At 32.8% G+C, this 22395-nt stretch overlaps 1 protein-coding gene across 1 annotated transcript; it reads right to left on the bottom strand.

The window, feature by feature from the left end:
* Positions 1 to 2199: 2199 nt before the first annotated feature.
* LOC149541842 (protein NRT1/ PTR FAMILY 5.10-like) lies at positions 2200 to 5776 on the bottom strand. The gene is made up of 4 exons (XM_089796925.1): positions 5628 to 5776; positions 4911 to 5128; positions 4091 to 4662; positions 2200 to 3375 (listed from the first exon to the last, which is right to left on the bottom strand). The coding sequence occupies exons 1-4, from the start codon at positions 5740 to 5742 to the stop codon at positions 2526 to 2528; spliced, it is 1755 nt and encodes a 584-aa protein (XP_089653051.1). The 5' UTR covers positions 5743 to 5776; the 3' UTR covers positions 2200 to 2525.
* Positions 5777 to 22395: the final 16619 nt, after the last annotated feature.

The following is a 22395-nucleotide window of genomic DNA, read 5'->3' as shown; positions in this document are numbered from 1 at the left end:
GCTTTCTATGATGTTTTAGAGTACCATTATATTGGTCCCCAACAAACCTTACTCCTTACTCCTTACCACAAAGTTGACCACGAATCAGAAAACTAATTTGTTGTTGCATGTAATAACTATGAGCTAGCAGTCTGGAAACCCATGACAGAGGTGGTTATTGTTTGTATAGATGTTTGGAGGTTGGCATACATCCTTGGGGTGCTAAGAAACATTTCCAAAGAGTGGAGTACCTGAGTTATTGAAGGTTGGGAGGCAACCACCATATTCAACAAGGAAACCCACATTATTACAAGGGTGGGGTTAGTAAAATAGCATGGAATTTAGGTTATTTTAGCTTGAAGGGAAGATTATTAATTATTTTTATTATTATTAGGATGTCAATGTAACAAAGTAAATAACCTATTAACTATTCATATTGAGGTTCACTTATCATCTAAATTATTTTATCTAACTATATTACTATCGATGAAAGAACATCCAACAATGTGTAACATGAATATCTTTGAAGTGAGTGGATAGTGATATGACAGAGGCTTCATATGTTACACTTAGTTAGATTTTGTAGGCATATTTCTAGAAATGGGATGACAATAAACTAGAAAGATTATTGTGCAATTATTAACAAGCCAACCAATTATAAATGACATAATACCATTTTGATGAAACCCTTGCTAAATAGATGTTTTAAAAAATAAATTACTTGTCGATTTGATGAAACCCTTGCCAAATTCATTATACGATAAGAAAAGTTATAGATTTCTATCACTTAGTGATGGCAACTCAAAACCTGTCAAACGTCTGCAATGGCAACTCAAAACCTGTCAAATGTCTACAATGACAGCTCAAATCTATCAAACATCTGCAATGACAACTCAATCAACTTGCAAACCATACAAGAAATGCAAATGTAAACAACAAAATCTCCAATGGCAACTCGAAATGCAACAAACAACACTTTAAGGGGATTGATCGATGGAAAATGGTTGCTTCTTACCTCAAATAGCTCTCGTGCATGCAGAGCTCATCGAACCAACCCCTCTTGCAAAAAATAAAATTTTATGCCTTTTTCTTTCTTTTTTGCTATTAAACCCGATTTGGTCAAAATTTTGACCAAATTGGGAAAACCTAATTTGGTCGAATTGACCAAATCGGGCATAAAAACAAAATAAAATAAAATTTCATAGGCCAATTTGACCTTTGGTTGAAAATCTAGGTCAAAAAATCAGTAAAAATGTACTAGTGTATGTCTAATTGATGTTGAAAATTTATAAATTAGAGTCTCAATCCTTCTCCTTGTAACCACAACCTTTCAATTATCCTCATTATACTTATGTCCTTTCTTTTTACCATATTTTTGTGCTTGTCTACATTTTGTCTTTTATGGTTTTTTTATGCCATCATGATGCTATTTAGGTTTTTGTGGTTCACATTTAATATCATGTGATATCTAACCCCTTTTCCTAGTCCCCAATTTGGTGAACTTGACGTAAAGATGTCAAGATTCTAATGAATATGCAAGATTTATTTATGTTTGTAAAGGTAAATATTCTTGATTTGGTTTTTGCACAATTATATCTAGAATCACGTACTACCCAAAGTTGTGCACTAGCCGTTGTGTAATTGATTATTTTTTCTCACATTTATTTATATCTAACCTAACCAATGTGTGTATGCACTCTACAATCTACATCTAAATTAATTAGACATTTTGAAAGAGTTACAACTCAACTAATTTAATTAGGTGTTCAAAATGAACAACAATTTGTACTTAAACCTAATAAGGATTATGAATAAACAAAAAACTCTCATATAGTCTAATTAAGAGAAATACTGAGCTTTTCAATTATCACTTAGACCTAAATAAGGGGTTCAATTGAACAATTGTAAGGAATTATATTTATTCTCAGTCAATTATATGTTGAAAAAAATGCGCTCATGTAGAGAACAAATAATAGAGAGGAAACAATTCATAGTAAAATTCTGTTTTATAAAATGTTCTCTATCAATCTGAGAGGAACGAATGTAAACATTCTTGCTTAAAAAGACTGAACAATGATAAGGATGTGGTTGATGGAAGCAAAATATTTGGACTATCACGATAAAATTTTCCCAACAATTCTAACATGTCAGAGATTTCAGGGAGATTTGAAAGAATCAATGCACCAAACCAGATGGGCAATTTTCCCTGTACAATCAATATGGTTTAAAATACACTTTCATTAAAGAGAATACCAAAATTTCAGTTACATATAAAGTTGATGTTCAAACAGTTCAAGTATAATTGCTATGGTGGAAGTAAGCTTCAAATGTGCTTTTTCAGATGGAATTTATGGTGTCAATCCATAGAATTTTTGGTTTTCCATCTGGCCTCTTGTAGAGTACAAGATTGGGTTCTTAACCCAGTTCATAAATTGGGAAAGCAACTAGTAGGCCATATATCTACATTGAAATAACAAATTAGAATAGTAAAACTGGTAATGTAAGCACTAGTGTCACCCCTCATAGGTATAACATGAAGTTAGTTTCTAGGAAGCATTCTCTGTGTCAGTAGATGCAGTCTCTTTGTACTTGTAACAGCTAGCAAAGGTCATGAACATGCCCAGATTGAGTAAACTCAAAGAAGCAAGAAGCCAATAAAAGTAATCTAAATGAGATCTGTTCAAGTTGTTTGCAAACCAGCAATGCTCCTGCTTTCCACAAGTAGCCTTCTCAATGACCAAAATGAGGAAACTACTGAGGAGACTACCAACTCCTATAACACTCAAATAAACAGCAATACCCAAGCTTTTCATTGTGTCTGGCATCTGATCATAAAAGTACTCTTGCATTCCTACCATTGTAAACACATCAGCCATGCCAAAAAGAACATATTGTGGAAGTAGATAAAAAACACTTATTGGGATTGTTGCCGAGGGCACGTCTATGAGTCCACTATCCCTTGCTGCATTGATTCTCTTAATTTCTACCCCTGCAGCAACAATCATTGAAACGGCAGAAATGAACATACCAGTTCCTATCCTTTGGAGCAATGTTATACCCCTCTCATTCCCTGATAATCTTCTTGCAATTGGAACAAAGATACGGTCGTAGACAGGGAGCAATAGGATTATAGATATGCTCATGAAACATTGCATACTTGCTGAAGGGATCACAAAATGTCTACCAATTTTTCTATCCATTGTGCTGCCCTGTTTTGTGAAGAATGTTGAGGACTGTGCAAAGACAACGCCATACATTAAACATGCCATCCAAACGGGTAATATGCCCAGGAGGAGTTTTACCTCTTCGACCTGTTGTACTGTGCAAAGTCTCCAATTGCGTGCTGTTTTGCACTCAAAGTCTAGTTCATCTTCAACTGTTGCTTTGTCAAGAAACCTGAAAAAACAAGACTATGAGATTCATCAAAAAGGAATCTCCCAAGCATATAGGCCCAAAACAAACACAGTTGAGAACTCCAAGCATTCCCAAATGCTGTTACTGAACTATAATTTGAAATTGCATCCAACATCCCTTTTGTTTGGCATGCCTATAATGGAAACTTGGTGGACATTCTGAAATTCCCCTCAGCCTCATATTAAACCACGACCAATTTGGTCCATTCCCAGTTTGAAAACACAAAACTTATCATCTAAGTCTATCAGATTTCCACAATCCATATTACATGTTTGCTTTCTTTTCTGGGATCAATTATGGGACAGTTTTTAGCATCAACATCTCCGATCATACTACATGTTCTATCATCAGGTTGTAGGGGAGGAAAGGAAATTTCAATAGCTCCCCTGCATTCTGATGATGGATCATGTAGTATGATTTGAAATGTCGTTGATGCATCCTGATGATGGATCATGTAGTATAATCCGAAATATCGTTGATATGAAAAGCTGTTATTTCCTTTGCTCTCCTGCATCTTGATGATGGATCATATAGTATGATTTAAAATGTTGATACTAAAAACTGTCACACAAACGATCCCAAAAAGGAAAATAAACATTATCATGTTGCAATTATTTGACCCTGAACTCTAAACTAGAATCCTGGGTAAAAATGATAGCACTAGACTTTAAGGCAAGCAGTACCATGGAGAGCTTACCTGAAATCGTTTGTTTGCAAGAGTTGTATTCTTGATTCTGTCAAAACCTCTTCTTCTTCACTAGAATCTGAGCGATTGTATTCTCGGAAAGGAGTAGGGGCATTCCGTTTGTAGAATGTCGCAACAAACACATGAATCACTCGAGTGATAGGGCTTCCACTAGGCAGTTTGTTTCTGTAAAACCTAGTACCACACAAGAACACTAGAATTGACATTGCCATGGTAACGGCAGGAATGCCATATCCCACACCCCATCCTATATTATCTTGGACATACACGAGCACAGTGACCCCTGCAAGGGTTCCCAAGCAAATACCAAAGTACCACCAGTTAAAGAATGAAATTTTGTACTGCTTCTCTTTAGGGTTTTCATCATCAAATTGATCCGCGCCAAAGGCCTGTAGAGATGGTTTGTAACCCCCTGACCCCCAAGCAACCAAGTAGAGTGAGAAGAAAAAAAACCCAATCTTAAAATGTGATGTTTTGAGTCTGGAGCAAGATTCTGACATATACTTGCATAGTGAGGGTTTGAGACTCCTGAGGGAGGCTGATAGAGTCACCAAGATTAGCCCCTGCCATGTTGCATTGCATGAAGTGTTACTTGGGTATGTTAAAACACTGGAAAATGAAAACTTATTCAGCTACTTTGAAAGCAAATGGACATCTGATTCAGTTTCCAACAAGTGCATATTCAGTTTCTTTATTCACAAGAACTCCTAAATCTGTAGATAATACTGGTTAAGGAATTTTATTCCAAATTACTCTACCCATTAATTGTACCGTTAAGGAAAAGGATTTTGTGAAGGAAAAGAATACTAACAAGTAGGTAGATGAGAGAAGAAACAAGGATTGTCCAGTACCGACCCAAATATGAATCTGCAACAAAAGCACCCACAAAAGGCAAAATGTATTGTACCCCTGACCATATGTTCACATTGCGTGCAGCAGTTGCAGTGCTTTCATTCAAAACACTTGTGAGATAAATCATCAAATTTGAAGATATGCCGGCATGAGCAAACCTCTCTGCAATCTCCACCCCTGTTATTAACAAATAAATTTAATGGCTGAAAATTGCCTCTGAATATATAGACTCCTCAAAACCAAAGGAGAAAAGGGTTGGTCATGTTCATACAACAATCTAGACTGCCTGAGTATAAAAGGACATGTAGCTTAGTGATACCAAATGGGAGGTAATTAGGATGAGTTCTCACCGACTCTAGCAAATTCTCAGCTTAAAATAAGATTCTATTCAATATATTCAGAAAGAACAATCCTTAAAGAGAATTCAAAATAATCGTATCTTATTCCTGCTGTAAAAACAAAAAACATGAGAGCAGAGGGAACTCATATCAGTGAAATTCAGCTACTGTAATCCAAATTCTCAATGTACTAAAATTTTCATAAGAAGTGTCGCTTGAAAACAATAATCTGAGAGATGTATTCTATATTATATGTGTTCAACTTTCTCTTTGAGATTTTTCAGAAGCACTGGTAATAATTTTGTAAAACCTAGAAAAGAGAGCTTGTTCGTGCACACCAATTATTAAAAGGGATGTCTTGAATGTTCCAGGGTGAGCTCGGATAAGAAAGTGGCTATGGAGGTCCACAGATCCATCTTTAACAAACTCATCTGATGAGGGAAGTTCTTCCATTGCTTTTGCCTACTTCATCAACCAGTCAATACATACAAAAACAGTATATCTTTCTTGTACTTATAAGACTTGGGTTTTGTTTTGGCAGGGGAGGACAATGGCTTTTATTTTCAAGCTTAGTTTGACAGAGGAGATAATTGTTAGATTTTATTTACAGGATAGGATAGGAAAATTAACTGTGACAAAGTTAATAGTAAGAATTTGTTTAGAAGTTATTTTGATTAATTAATGTGGTTAGAGAAGTAATTTGTCTATAATGGTAAAAAACAAATCATTCAATAAATGAAGTTTGACAAGTTTTTCCATATTGATGAGGGTGGAAGATTAGATATTTGAGTTCCATTCTAAATCTGATGGAAGGGTAGATATTTAACTTTTTCTTAGAAGAAAAATGTCAAGAAGGTTAGTTGTTTGAATTTCACGTCATAGAAAAGTTTGATATTTGACTTTCATAGAAAGAATGTGTCATACTATAAAAATAGCTAATTCAAAAGTACAATGTTAGATAGTTGAGATCTAATCCTAAAAAGTGCATATTTCATGACAAGATGTAGACAAAGATATTTCTATAAATATAATTTTATCCAATTTAAATTAATAGTTATAAAATAATAATAGGACAATGCATAATAGGTTTAAATCAGAGATTTAAGTATGAAATATCAAGATATTGCTACACATTTGAATGGTTGAATATACAATGCCATAGAAAACAACATACAGATACTTCAATTGAAAAAGTTTATCATCTTGATTCTTACTCTCTTCTAATACATGGGTAGTTACAAAGATATCATATCATAAGTAGAGTCTATTGAATTTGACATTGGATAGTCAAGAAGGTTTTCATGCCTCCATTTTAAAAGAATTATGCCAAAAAGTAGTTTTTTTTGTGATACCCTGACAATGCATTTTGTTTACTACATTTGTTTAATGAAATGTAAACTGACAACAGTCTGTTTCTCTGTTCAAGTTGTCTATCTTTGTTCAAGTTATGTACTCTTAGATTATTTTTCCAATAAAAAAAACTAGAATTACACTGACAGCATTAAAATATAAAAGACATATCTATATAATAATATAATATAATAATAATAATATAATGCCACTTTTAATCTAACTTCTAAAAGAATGTTTAAACATTCATTTAAAGCAACCAGGATCTAATACAATAAGCAAATTATTACTGAATTGGTTTCTTATAACGTTTTAGTCATATATGGGACCAAACTATTAGTGCATATGTGAATTAGGGGTTCTATATAACTGTAGAGTCATTGTATGTGGATGTTTTAATGTTTTTGCTATTGTTGGATGGGATGTTTTATTTTAAAAAAAAATTTTGTTAAATATTTACCAATTTTCTATAAAGAAGAATTATTTAATTTGAAGGAAAAAATTTAAATTCAAATAATAATAAAAAGTTATAAAAAATATTTTAAAAATGAGTACATTGTCATTATAGTAAATTGTAATGCAAATAGTCATAGAAGATTAGTAAAACATTATTTAGGACTTTAATTTGACATGTTTATTACTTTATTACTTTTTTGTTTTAAAATATTTTAGGTTGTATTTGATTATATGGAAGGGTATATGATTAGAATAGTAATATTTTTGGTTGGTTAGAAAGAATGATTTGAAAGTAATTTTGTTTAGAAAATTGAGGGAAATATAAATTGTTACTTGTATATTTAATTTAAATTAGTTGTTATATAGAGGTTAGTTAGGTCAATTTAGTGATTATTAATCAATTGTTAATTTCATAGGTTGTTTGATTAGGAATGTGTTAATTGGACATTCTATATTAAGTTTAAATGGATTTTATTTTATCAAGGTTTATTTTATCTATAGTTTAGAAATTGTGAATTTATTTTTTTAAATAGTCTAGTTATGATAATGATTTGTTAAAAGATGACCTATAGTTAATTTAGTAGGAAAGATCTAATAATTTTCAATAATGTATATCATTGTAGGAATTTTAACTAAGTTGCATGAAAATGAATTTAAATTAATATTGTAAGTATAGTGAATTTTGAAAATTATAAATGATTTTGGGTGGTGAGCAATCTTGTTTGACTATAATAAAATTTACAATTCTTTTTTTTGATAAGTAAACGACCAAAGCCTAGGTTGTTTATCACGAGTAGATTCGAACCCAAGACCTATCTGATGAGAGGCTCGCAATTTATCGATGCATTGTAGGCTCTTGCCTCAAAATTTACAATTCTTATGAATATATTAGAAATTCATTAAAATAATAATGCAAGTGATATATTATGGCTTATTATTTGAATATATGTAACATATTTAAAATTGTTTGATAAATATTTTAGGATATAATAATTTATTTTAATATTTCTATAGAAGTTATAATGTCTATATGCATAATTTCATGCACTTGATTTAAATATTATTATTTATGATGGCTTTGGTATTTTTTAATTTTAAAATGATATTAAAGTATTCTTTCAAGTAATTATTTTCTAGATAATTGAATCTTTAAATGGATTTCAGGTTATGTACTCTTTTAAAATATGCCATCAGCATAAGGGTAATTTTTTTAACTACAATTTAAATAAATTTGCAATGTCCAATTTTTGTAATAACCATGTAAAGAAATGATATATTTCACGACATGTGTTACAATTAAAATGTGAGAGCTACTCAAGGTTCATAAGTACCATTTGAACAATTAAACATCAAAACATTCATTGTTCTTCTTATCTTGTTGTTGCTCAGTCTCTACTATTCTGAATCATAACATATTTTGCTGAATGTAAACTTTATCAAATGTAAAACATATAAAAGATTCAATACAAATTTGACACTAGGATTTTATGTGGAAACCCAATTTGGGAAAAACCACCAGTAACATGTCACCACTTTTTCCATCTTTCAAAGTGAGCTCTATTAGGAGCCAATCCTGTTAAAGGTTACAATACACACTATTAAATGTGACTTGGTTAAAGGATTTAATCACCTTGTTAGGAGTGGCATTGTCAAAGGACTTTGATCATTTCGTTTTGAATGTCACCTTGCTAAAGGACTTACATAGACTGTTAAATCCTTCAAATGACTGTTAGGTCAACCTTTGTTAAAAGGATTTCAATACGAACTGTTTACAATAATTAGAAAGAAAATAGCAGGGTTTTGATATGTATGATTACAACTCAATTTTGCAAGTTCAAATCACTATTTGGTTCATGTGATAATTCTGATAAGCTCCCCATTGTCATTTATGTTCCTTAACTTTCTTGGTAGCTCTTCAAGCAGTCATCCACCTTCACATTAAAACTTAAGCCTAAACTTCTCAAATTCACTTATCAACATCAATGACATATGTGCAAACAATTCCTTTTACTTTGTCCTCACACTCACACTTGTGTTCAGCTTTGTGTATTTCTATTCTTTGTGCACATACTCTCTTTTCTTCTCCACTCTCTCTTAAAGTTTGGCTCAATAGCTCCTTCAATAGGTAATTCTTTCTTTGTCATTTTCCATTATCGTCATAGATCTTAGGGTTTAAGATTTGGTTTATCAGATTCATTGCATATGTTCATCTTCCTTCTTTTCTAGAAACTTCTCATCCATTGAATCCAATCATAGATATAATACCTAATATTCTTCTTGAATTTAATGATCCAACTCATCAATCTTATCTTCAACACGATTTACATATCCCAAGAAATCAACCGAGTCAGTTGGAAATCACAATTCCTTAAAACATATTCAAAATACTGTCACTCAAAAATTGCTAAGTTCTAACACTCGATCATCACTTAATTACATTCTTGATATAAACAATCACTTTGTCTTGTCAAGGTCTAACTAATTAAATGTCCATTGTAGCTTCCTTTCCATAACTCAACCTTTCCTCTAGGTGCTATTGTTATGAGTAATATCTCAAATCCTCGTCATCAATCAAAATAGATATGACATTTAGATCATGTAGCAATATGTCTTATCAGTAGATTTGACGTCAATGGAAAAAAAAAATGTTCCAATTGTAAGTTTCCAACAACTATACAATATTAACATATTCTCTTATCAATTAATATTACTAGATTTTCACAATCTATTTGTAAAAAAAATGTTTTCTGGATTTGATTGTGTGTGTTTTTTTTTACCATCAAAATTTTGGATCATACTACATGATCCATCATCTAGGATGAGAAAGTGTAGGATAGTAGAGATATGTAGATTGAGCCTTTCTCAAGAGATATAAGAAGAAAAGGGGAGAGCATGCATGAAGGCGAGAGCATTCATATTCATGCAAAGAACAATAAGTGAGAAGTGCACCACCTAATAAAATAAATGAGATATGAAAGATAAAGGGCAAAAAAGAATTTAAAAAATATAAAAAATATGAATAAAAGGTGATAAAATTAAGAAATTAGAATGAAAGAAAATTTGAACCTAAGAAAACCACAAAACACATACACTAAGAGAAAGAGAAACAAATATGTGTTGATATATAAGCCTATGTTGTCTATTAGTGTCCAAACACTTAGTCATTTACAAGGCAAGATTACATGGTCATCACTACTATCGAGTTATCTAGTAAAGGCCGAGCATACAAAGCTTACACCAAGCATTATAGTGATTGCTAAGTATTCAATAGAGACCAAACACATTTACGCATTGAGAAATATAGTTGGAACCAAGCAAATTAACAAGTTAACGATCATCGAGCAAACATGTTTGCAGAAGTCGAGTGACAACATGAAGGAGTCTACATGATTGAGTGTCAGAGCACTCAAGTGACGAGAAATTCATTTTTTTCATATGAGTTTATAATGGCACAAACACATATGTAAACCATTGTGGTTGACTTTTTTATCACATTTAATATTTATAGAGCTAGCTAAGAAGGTGATCACGTGTCATTATAGAAGGTGATAATCCCAAGATATGCAATTCAACTAATCAAAAAATAAGATAGAAATGATAAAACATGGGGAATTGTAAACCATTGATCAAGATCTAGAACCTTTGAATATCTATTTAAGGAGTATTATAACCCTAGTATTAGAGTGAATGAGATATACATGAATTAAGGAATGACTAGATATATGCAAGTAAAGAAGTGTGAAGACTAAGTTTAAAAGTAAATCATAAAGAGGGAAATTAGAGTAGTGAAGGATTGGACATAAGATATTAGATTAGGAGATAAGATCAGAGATATAGAAAAGAGGAGACCCAAGACTAGCTTACAGATAAAATCGAGGGTCGGGTACTAAATCAATTATTGTTAATTGAGTCAACGTAAATATCTTAACAGAATGGTTTTAACAAACCTATGTAAACCTCCTAATAGGGTCCTTACTTCATTGTGACTGTGAAATCTTTTAACAAGGCAAGACCTAACAATATATAAAGATTTTAACAAGGTAGACCCCTCATAGGGTAGATCATATCTTATGATCAAACATTGTAACCCTAATAGGTTCAATTTATTGTTGCAACAATGAAGATTTGTGGATTTCATCCCCACCCTAGTTTTACCTTCGCATTGAAGTGTTTCTAGGTTGCCAAATCATTATGTTATTGTTGAAAACAATTGATTAATTGTATTTTGTCTTTGATGTTACACATATCATTGCCAACCAGTGTATCTTGAGCTCACTCAAGCAATGAAGATAACTTCCTATGTCTGCCAAGTATTCTAGAGTTTGCCAAGTCTAGAAGACAATATCTACCGAGTTCACTCATTCATTAAAAGAAAGTTTACAAAATTTGAGTGTTAACCAAGCTCATTTAGTTAATGAAGGAAATTTTCAATGAAATCAATGTTAACTGAGTTCACTTGGTTACCAAAGGAACTTTGTGAATATGCAGTGTTAACTGAGTTTACTTGGTTAACACATGAAAATCATTTCTAAGCTAGTGCCTATAGAGCATGGTCCACTAATGAAGGATTCTCTTGTTTTGGCATATTGATTTCAATTTATTTAATTGTTGGTTCTATCCGAATGTGGAGATGGATGTTAAGTATTCTAATTTGTATTCAAGCCAACTTGATAATGTGTAAGATATATAAATATAAGGTCAAGTTGAGAATTGAAGTGTAGAACATAACAGAATATTTGATGATGCTTAGAGGAAGTGAACTAGAAGGATAAACATAATATCCTTGTTGATCTACAAAGATACATTTGATCAATGTCATGTCCCCTTTTCAAATAATTTAAAAAAAAAACTTTTGCTAAGGCTGGTAGGCTCAAAAAGTGAAGTTTTGGGAAAAGGGGCTAATCTTTGGAAACCAATGGATTAATAAATGTAAATTATTATTAAAATATGTATTATTGACCCCTCTTGGTCGTGATTTAGGGTTATGCCCTCTTTTAAAGGGGTCTGGAGGCATTTCGAGCTCATTCTAGAACTTGATTTTTGCTCATTGCTTTGTTGTTCTTTAGAGGCTGCCAAACCTATGGAGAAGGAGACCCAAGGATGGGAGTTTGAAAGTTTTCATAAAGTTGAGGACAATATTTTGAGGCCATTCCATGTGCTAGCTTATGCAGAGTTTTCCCTTGTGCTGAATGGTGCAAATTTGTGAGTTTTCGGGTGTGTTTCTTGTAAGAGTTTGGTGTTCTGGTTGAGTATTTCATACCAGTTTTGTTTTTTGTTGTATTGTAGACATTTAGATGTTAAAATAGAGCTAAAAATATGTATTGGGTCATGGTTATACTTTTGTGATAGATTATTAGTTTTTTGTGGTGTTTTCGGGCTATTTCATGTTATTTTTGGGAGCCCGATGAGCATTATTTTTGTCCTCTATTTGGGAGCTATTGTGTAAACTCTATACAGATCTGGAAATGCCATTTTTTAGGCTATTATGCTATCAAAATTTATTTAAAATTGTCTACTTTCAAATTGATTAGTAATACGTGAAGTTGTGAAGTTTTTGGCACTATTTTGAGCATACTTGATTTGGGTTTTATTGAGAAATTGTTCGATCTTTTGAAATATTGGTAGTTTGATTTTAAAATCTGATTAGAGGCTTTAAATATCATATAAAATTAGAAAGGGGAAATTCTAGTTGTATCAGAGCTATGATCTTGCCAGTTTGAGGGTTTGTAAAAGTTTGTATGCAACTAAGTGAAAGAGAAAAGAGATATTTGCAACAAGAAAAGAATAAAGAAATTTTGATCAAACCTCTAGTTGAAAATAAAAGTACAAAATCCAAGGAAGGAACAATTATGGCTGACCCAAATGAGATGGCAAAGAAATTCTTCTAGGACATCCAGAATACTCACAAGCAAATAGTGGATAGTTTGGCATAAACTAGAGAGGCTTTGCAAATATTGAAAGAAAAATTGCAAGGAGTTGTATCTACTAATGAGAAAGGGAGCACTTTAGAGGAGCCAAGAAATCTAAAACCCACACCCTCTAAATCAAGAAAAGCTATTTTCCTACTTGTAGATGAGCCACTGATACCAAATCCAACCCTTAGTTCTATGGAAGAGGTTACAGGCAACTTGATTGCATTAAGAGCTACTTACAATGGCTTAGATGATGATTTTCATAGTTTGGTTCCTTTTAGAGAATATGTGGATATGATGAACACTTTGATGCCCAAGAAAGAGTATAGGAGGGACAATGACATAAGTGGAAGACAGCTCAAAAATAAAATAAGCAAGTTTACAACACCTACTTTTGATGGAACAAATAAAATTTCAGCTAGAGCATGGCTACAAAAATTACAGACCTTCTTCACACTTAACCCCATGAAGGAGAGTGATGTCATTCAATTTGCAAGTCCACACTTGGAAGATGCAGCCTATGATTGGTGGTATCATGGAATGACTACTCAAGGTCATGATCAGGTAACTACATTTGATGATTTCAGTCAAAGAGTGATCGATAAATTTGACCTCAAGGATGATTAAGAGTATTTTAAAGAATTGTCAAAGTTGAAGCAAACCAAATCAGTTAATGAGTATATAGAAGAGTTTTAAAAAGTGGTTGTTATGGTACTTGATATGAGTGAAAAGAGGATTTCTTATCTTTTTCTTGATGGGTTGAAAGATTCTGTTAAGGGTTTGGTTAAGGCTTTCTCACCCTCAACCTTATAGGAAGCTATCAAAAGAAGCTTGCAACTTGAAACTTGTGTGCCTATGAAACTAGTCACTAATCAAAAACCCCCAAATCTTTGGCAACATAAGGGGAATTTTTAGAAAAAGACTTTTCTAGGAGTACCACCAAATAATGTGATAAATGTAGCAAAAAAGAAGGTAGATGAAGAGACTAGGAGTGAATTATGAAGGAAAAAGTTTTGTTTCACTTGTAGAGAACCATGGGTTCTAGGACACAGATGTTTGGAGAAAGGTCAAGTGCACTATATTGAAGTTGCTTCAAAATTTGGTTTAGATGAGCAAGAGGAATTTTATGACACTAAGGAGGAGGAAGAAGAAGAAAAAGAAAAAGAAATCAGCAAGGATGGCACTTTAGCAACATTATCAAGAGTTCCAAGATACCATCCCTTTCAAATTCAAGGGGTACTAGTAGGGAAAAGGTTGACAGTTCTTCTTGATAGTGGGGAAACTCACAATTTTATTGATGAGGAATTTGTCATGAAGAGAGGGCTTAAAGAAAAATATTTTTAGGGATTCGATGTTACTGTAGCTGATGGATTCACTATGCCTTGCACACGTGTGGTGAAACAACTCAAGATGATCTCAGGAGATTATGAGTTATGTGATGACTTCTATGTTGTTGGCATTGGGCATTGCTGTTCGATGGTTGCACTCTATTGGAGGCTATTACATGAACCATCAAACTATGGAGTTTAAATTTCATTCCAATGGGAAATAAGTCTTATTGAGAGGCTTATCGAATGGAGCACCTAAGGTGGTCACTGCAAAGAGGATGGAGAGTACTTTTTGAAGAGAACAAGTAGCATGGGCAGCATGAGTCATAATCCATCCAACAAGCTCTCCAAAGAATCAAGCTAATTTCAATTTTGAAATTGAAAATATTCTTGATAAGCATAGTATAGTTTTCAATGATTTGCCTCCAGGATTACCACTAGATAGAGGTTTTGAGCATGTTATAGAGTTAGAACAGGGTGCCAAACCAATTATAACAACTCCATACCACCATCCAAGAGGTTATAAGGAAGAAATAGAAAAAACTATTAAGGAACTCCTGGATATGAGATTCATAAGGCCTAGCTCTAGTCCATTTGCATCATCTGTGATACTTGTCAAGAAAAAGGATGGTACAATGAGAATGTGTATAGACTACAGGGCTCTAAACAAGAAGACCATAAAAAATAGGTATTCCATACTACACATAGATGAACTCATTGATGAGTTACATGGTATTGTATACTTCTCAAAAATTGACTTAAGATCAGGGTACCATCAAATTTGCACGAGAAGGGAAGATGTGGAAAAGACCACTTTCAGATGTCACTATGGGCACTTTGAATTTCTTGTTATGCCATTTGGCCTCACTAATGCACCAGAAACATTCCAATCTTGTATGAATAAGATATTCAACAAGCATCTTCAAAAATTTGTTTTGGTATTTTTTGATGATATCTTGATTTACAATAAAACATGGGAAGAGCATCTGAAGCACATAGACACTATTTTGGGAATCTTGAAGCAGCAATCCTTCTATGCTAAGCTATCTAAATGTGAGTTTGGTTTGACAGAGATCCTATATCTGGGACATATTATAAGTTCTAAAGTAGTATAGGTTGATGAACAAAAAATCTAGGCAATTTTGGATTGGCTTCCACCTACTAATCTTACACAATTAAGAGGTTTCTTCGGGTTGTGTAGCTACTATAGGAGATTTTCCAAGGGATTTTTTCAGCTTGCTGCCACCTTGACTGATTTGACAAAGAAAGGAGCTTTTATTTGGACAGAGGAGGCACAAAAAACATTTGATAAGCTTAAGGAGGTAATGAGTTCATGCCCTGTGCTTTCAATTCCAGATTTCTCTTTACCTTTTTTGTTGAATGTGATGTTTCTAGAGAAGGTATAGGGGTTGTCCTAACTCAAAGGGGACATCCAATAGCATTTGAGAGTAGAAAATTAAATCAATTAGAGAAATGTTACTCCATCTATGGTAATAAAATGTTGGCAATCATGCATGCACTTCATAAGTTTAGACAACATTTTGTATGTGGGAGATTCATTCTAAAGACAGACCATAATAGCCTTAGGTTCTTCTTGAACCAAAGGGATTTGAATGATCATCAACAAAAATGGGTAAGAAAATTACAAGCCTATGATTTTTATATTGAATACATGAAAGGAAAGAATAATGTGATTGTTGATGCTCTCTCAAGAAAGCCCACTTTGTGTTCCTTAACATCTATCTCTATTGATTGGAAAGTCTCCATACTTTCAGAGTATGCTAAAGATTACTTTGCCACCAAGATTTTGGATAAGTTAGTGGATGATAATAGGTACAAGATTTTTGATGAATTTATTTATCACAAGAACAAGATCTTCTTAGTGCCAGGATCAAAAACTAAGGAGAGGATATTGAGGGCCGTTCATGACACACCTTTGGCTGGTCATCAAGGATACTTCAAGACATATAAGAAACTTTCAGAGTAGTTTGCATGGAAGGGTATGAAGGATGATGTCCTTAAACACATTAAGGAATGTATGGTATGCCAATAAAGCAAGAGTGACCAATTTTTTCTTGCAAGTTTACAACCACTTCTTATTCCTGAACAAAAATGGGAAAGTATTTCCATGGACTTCATCACTTAATTGCCCAAGGTTCAAGGTAAGGATTGCATATATGTGATGGTAGATAGACTAACTAAGTATGCACATTTCTTTCCCATCACATATGATTTCAAGCCATCACAAGTGGCTGAATTGTTCTTCAAGGAAATTTTTAGGTTACATGGCTTGCCTAGAAACATCATTAGTGATTGAGACAGTAGATTCCTTAGCTCTTTTTGGAAGGAGCTCTTTCATTTGGTAGGAACTGAACTCACTCCTAGTACTAGCTATCACCCTCAAATAGATGGAAAAATAGAGATAGTTAATAAATGGAGAGAGGGATATTTGAGGAACTATTTTTCAAATCAACAACTTGCTTGGGTGAAATGGTTGCACCTAGGGGAGTATTATTAACATACATCATCACATGTGTATTGGTATGCCTCCTTTTCATGCTCTTTATGGTTATGACGCCCTTTCCTTTGTTGATCTAGTACTTTTAGATAGCAGAGTACCTATAGAAAGTGATTTTTTCAAGCAAAGCCAAGACATAATAAGGTCGCTCAAGGATAATCTACAACATGCATAGAACCAACATAAGTTGTATGCTGATAGGAAAAGGACTAAAATATCTTTTGACATGAGATATTTGGTATTTCTCAGGTTGCAGCCATATCAACAAAGTACCTTGAAGAGGAGTGAGGCAGAGAAGCTCAAGCCAAGGTTCTATGGGCCTTATAAGATCATGAGGAAGGTAGGAAAGGTAGCTTACGAATTAGAGCTCCCACCAAACAGAAAAATACATAATGTTTTCCATGTCTCTTTCCTAAAGAAGGTTATAGGCTAGAAAATCATAGAATCTATAGAATTACTACCTCTTGATGATGAAAGGAAATTAGTTTTGATATTAGAAGAGGTTTTGGATACAAGAGAGAAAAGATTGAGAAATAGAAGCATCATAGAGAATTTGGTCAAATGGAAAGGATTGCCATTGGAGGATGCAAGATGGGAAGGAGAAAATATTATTAAGCATCCCAACCTTAATTCCTTGAGGAAAATAAATATTTTGGAGGGAGGACTTGTCATGTCCCCTTTTCAAATAATTTAAAAAAATAACTTTTGCTAAGGCCAGCAGGCTCAAAAAGTGAAGTTTCGGGAAAGGGGGCTAATCTTTAGAAACCAATGGATTAATAAATGTAAATTATTATTAAAATATGTATTATTGACCCCTCTTGGTCATTAGCTAGGGTTATGCCCTCTTTTAAAGGGGTTTGGAGGCATTTCAGGCTCATTCTAGAACTTGATTTTTGCTCATTGCTTTGTTGTTCTTCAGAGACTGCCAAACCTGTGGAGAAGGAGACACAAGGATAGGAGTTTTTAGGTTTCTAGGAAGACTAAGGATAGGATTTTGAGGCCATTCCATGTGCCATCTCATGCAGAGTTTTCCCTTGTGTTGAACAGTGCAAATTTGTGAGTTTTCAAGTGTGTTTCTTGTAAGACTTTGGTGTTCCGGTTGAGTATTTCATATCAGTTTTGTTTTTTGTTGTATTGCATAAATTTAGATGTTAAAATAGAGCTAAACATATGTATTGGTTTTTGGTTATAATTTTGTGATAGATTATTAGTGTTTTGTGGTGTTTCTGGGCTATTTTGTGTTATTTTCGGGAGCCCGATGAGCATTTTTTTTGTCCTCCATTTGGGAGTTGTTGTGTAAAATCTATATAGATCTAGAAATTTCATTTTTTAGGATATTATGCTAGAAAAATTTCTATAAAAAGTCTACTTTCAGATTTTTTAATAATATGTGAAGCTGTGAAGTTTTTGGCACTATTTTGAGCATACCTGCTTTGGGTTTTATTGAGAAATTGGTCAATCTTTTGAAATCTTGGATGTTTGATTTTAAAATCTAATTAGAGGATTCAAATATCATATAAAATAAAAAAGGGGACATTCCAATCAGGAATGATCAAGTATTCAAGCTAGAATAGAGATCTATAATCAACAATTCATTTGCATTAGAAATTAGGTCATCTCATTGTTACTCTCTGACCATTGTAGCACTGATCTAAATCTCTTAACATAGCTGGCTTAACAAATATTTGTAAATCCTCTAACAAGGTGGCATTTCTAGATTGAAGTGTCTAAAGACCTCAACAAGGGCACTCCTAACAAGGTGATTAAATCCTCTAATAGGGTCACACCTAACAGTGTGTTTTGTAATCTTTAACAAGGTTGGCTCCTAACAGAGCTCACTTTAGAAGAGTGAAAATTGGTAACTAGTTGCAATTGGTGGGTTTTTCCCAAATTGGGTTTCCGAGTTAAATCTTGGTGTCACTTGTGTTCTTGCTATTTCTTTTATGTGTTTGCAACTAAGTTAAATAAGGATAATTACAAATAATATCTTAAGATTTTCATGTTAAGTAGTTGCTGAGTTATTTTAGTGTTTACTGAATTACAACAATTGCTAGTGTAAATCGAATGCATGTATGTTTGCCGACTTATAGTAGAATATAGTTTAATCAGAGTTTTGATTTGTATTGACATCTAAGGGATCTGAGATTTATTATTGTGGTAACTGATTCACCCCTCCCCTCTCAGTTACTCCTCTTATATTTCCAATAGTTGTGTTGAATCTTTCATGGATGTGATGTATTTCATTTATGTTTTAACATTGCATTATTAATGGTAGATCTATTGTATGAGATGAGTTAGGTGTAAATTTAGTAACTTGGTTTTGAAGTTAAAAGTTTGAGATCCTGATTCACTCTCCCCTCTTAGTATCTTGTTTCCCATTTACCCTTTCCAACATTTGGTATCAAAGCATAGTTCTCTTATTAGGAATCCTAACAACTTGATAGGATCAGATCATGGAGATGGATGTGTATAAGATGGGAAAAATCATTGAGAACTAGATGATTGTAATCCATATCATATTGTAACAATTAGAAGCAGCAAAAGAAGAGTTAAGAGAAACCCTGAAAAGAAGGAAAGAGATAACTATTCAATAGAATGGCACACAATACAAAGAAGTTGACACAAAAGGAGTACTTAATAGTGGAAATTAAGACTGGTAGTAATGACGAATCATTGACATAATGTAACACTCTACCAGGGAACCCAAAAGAAATTAACCTAAAGTTTCATTACGTTTGCCAATTTTTTTTAAAAAGATAATAACATAACAACAATAGAATAATACAACAAAAGCAATAATAACAAGTGATAAAATAGTGAAAGCAATAAATCACATACATACAACCATCATAAACAAATTATGTCTCCTAAGGGTCCATGATGTTGAATCAAATTTAAGTTTATTAATATTAAATTTAACACATAACCAAAATCCACATCATGGAATAACTACACGTACAATTCAAATTAAATAATATACAATTATAGGATGTCACTTGACAATAATCAGAATGCACAATCATCCACTATACAAGTCACAAGGTATGAAAGCTCAAAGAATATACATCATGAATAATATACAACATCTCATAAGATCTATTATAAATCAAGTATAGTATAACATGATATAACCATCCAAAAAAAATATAAGATAAAAAAGAAAGGATCAACTATACAAGCACATCCAACAATGACATCCAATGGTTAAATCTCAATGGTGTAAGAAAAATGCACTCCCAGTCAACCTCGTGGAACCTAAATGGCCCACTCCCACTACACTAAGAAGATAAACTCAAGTCCCATACATGAATCAAACTGCAAGTCATAACCACCATCTAGGTCAAGGAAACACTTGAAAGTAAACTATCTCAAAGGGTATCGAGGCACTAGTATCAACTAATCCTAGAGGCAAGAAGACATGTAGGAAATCTACTATGCAAGTGGGCAAGTGTCAGCACATGAGCCAACTCTAAGGTTACTCTGGCAGCCTCGCTAGACTCCACCCCCTAGTGTCTCTATGTGGCAGCAAAATCCTTTTATATGGATAAGGCATACTAATAAGTCAACTCTAAGGTTACCCTAGTAGTCTCTCAAGACTTCAACACCTTAGTAACTTTATGTGGCACCAATATCTTATTAATTCATTTTAAACCCATTTAATGAAATGAACATATCACTTATTAAAACAACCTACAATAGGTTACCTAGGCAAGTACTTGAGAGCTCTGAACTCCATTACATGCCACTTCCCAACATGACATACATATAACCTACCCTAAGCTCAGAAAAAGAAGAAGGCCTCATATGACCATAAACCACACATAAGTTCTTAAATAGGCAACTAGAAAGTATTGAAATATCACTGATCAAAATTTATAGATTTCACCAATACAATCATCCTAATAGGATTGATCCAATATCAAGTACACATATACCAACCTATGACATCACATGACATCACCAAAAACCAATCACAATAATCACCTTAGTCTTGAACAAGCAACTGGGAAGCAATCCAAAGCTAACTGATCAAAGACTCAATGGTTATACTAGAAAATTTATACCATTCACCTCAATTCTACACAAGAAACTAGAAAGTACAACAAAATATCTAATCAAACTCATCATAGAACACACGTAACACATCACCATGGTCGAGTATAAAAGATCGTAACCAAATAAGCCATAATAACATCATAGAACAAAATCCCCAAGCCTTTGGTAAACATCCTAATTGGTCAAAGTACTAAGTCAAACCTTGAATCCCACAACAATAAACCACACATTACATAAAGTGCCAAACAATGTTACCTTCATAATTCATTAGGTTTTGAAAACACAAAAGTTTAATTTTCGCTAAAGGTTTTCAAGTTTCCATTTTGTTTTTGAGCACAAGATTCGATCTACAAATAAGGTTCTAGTTTACATACTTCATTTAACCATGTAACCCTAGAAATTCATCATATTCATTTAGATAAATCAATCATTAGGTTCAAAGTAAATAATTTAATTAAGCCCAGTTGATTTAACACTAAAACCTCGTTTCTAAACAACAAATAATTTACTATCTAAAATATAATTTTAAATGCATATTAATAAAATAAAATAATTAACATTAACTATTGAAAAATAATTATTAACTATTAATAAATAGTTTTAATTTATTAATAATTATCATTACAATAATAATAAAATAATATTAACAAATCAACAATACCATAACTTTAAATTTAATTAATTTAAATTTAAAAAAAACTAAATCTAATAATTTAATAAATTAAATTCAAAAAATAACTAAGCATTTAAGCCCTGTCAACCATCAAAGCAGTACTATCGCAGTAGTAGTGTACTGCATCAACAATACCTACTATTGCCACACTAGGACTATTGTAAGTAACCCTTACGGCCACCAACAAGGAAAATAGGAGGGTGGGAGGAAAAGTGGGTGGTGGTGGCTCCCGACCACCATAATATTTTTTATTTGATTTTAAATAAAACAAACAAAAGCCCCCTATTCATTTTTTATTTTATTTAATAATGTAATTACATAGTAATTACAAATTGTTGTGTAATTACATTATATACATACATATATTCCAATATAAACCTGGTATAGAAATCCAAACCAAACAATCAAAATCTATAAAATAAAATTGGTTTTCTTTTCAAAACCCACATCTTGATTTTAACAAACCCATTACGAATCACCCTATTTAAACCAAACAAGGGTTTCAGATTAAAACACAAACAATCCAATAATGGAAATCAAATTTCTTCTCAAAAAGGGTTTTAATCTTCATTTGTTTATAGACGATTTAGAAACGAAATAAAAATAATAGAATCACCCTAAGGATTTTAGATTCTCAATTCATGTACAAAGGTTTCTCAAATAAAGAACGATAAAATCATATACAAGGGTTTCAACCTAAAGGAATTCTAAAAATAGATTTGCAAACATGGAGAAGACAGAGAAATCAAATAATGAGCAACTACTATACAAACCCACAAGACCCTATCTGGATCTGATGCTAAATAATCAACT

Source organism: Cupressus sempervirens, chromosome 8 (assembly GCF_028749045.1).
Source record: "Cupressus sempervirens isolate cs-2001-9-10 chromosome 8, ASM2874904v1, whole genome shotgun sequence".
Lineage (NCBI taxonomy): Eukaryota > Viridiplantae > Streptophyta > Pinopsida > Cupressales > Cupressaceae > Cupressus > Cupressus sempervirens.
This window is presented reverse-complemented; position numbering and strand designations above follow the sequence as displayed.

What these genes read in the sequence shown, in the direction of transcription:
- LOC149541842 (XM_089796925.1), bottom strand. Translation starts at nt 5,742, where the DNA reads ATGGAAGAACTTCCCTCATCAGATGAGTTTGTTAAAGATGGATCTGTG. An exon ending in GACATCCCTTTTAATAATTG is followed by an intron (nt 5,129 to 5,627) that starts GTGTGCACGAAC and finishes TGTTAATAACAG; the next exon opens with GGGTGGAGATTGCAGAGAGG. An exon ending in CTTCTCTCATCTACCTACTT is followed by an intron (nt 4,663 to 4,910) that starts GTTAGTATTCTT and finishes GCAACATGGCAG; the next exon opens with GGGCTAATCTTGGTGACTCT.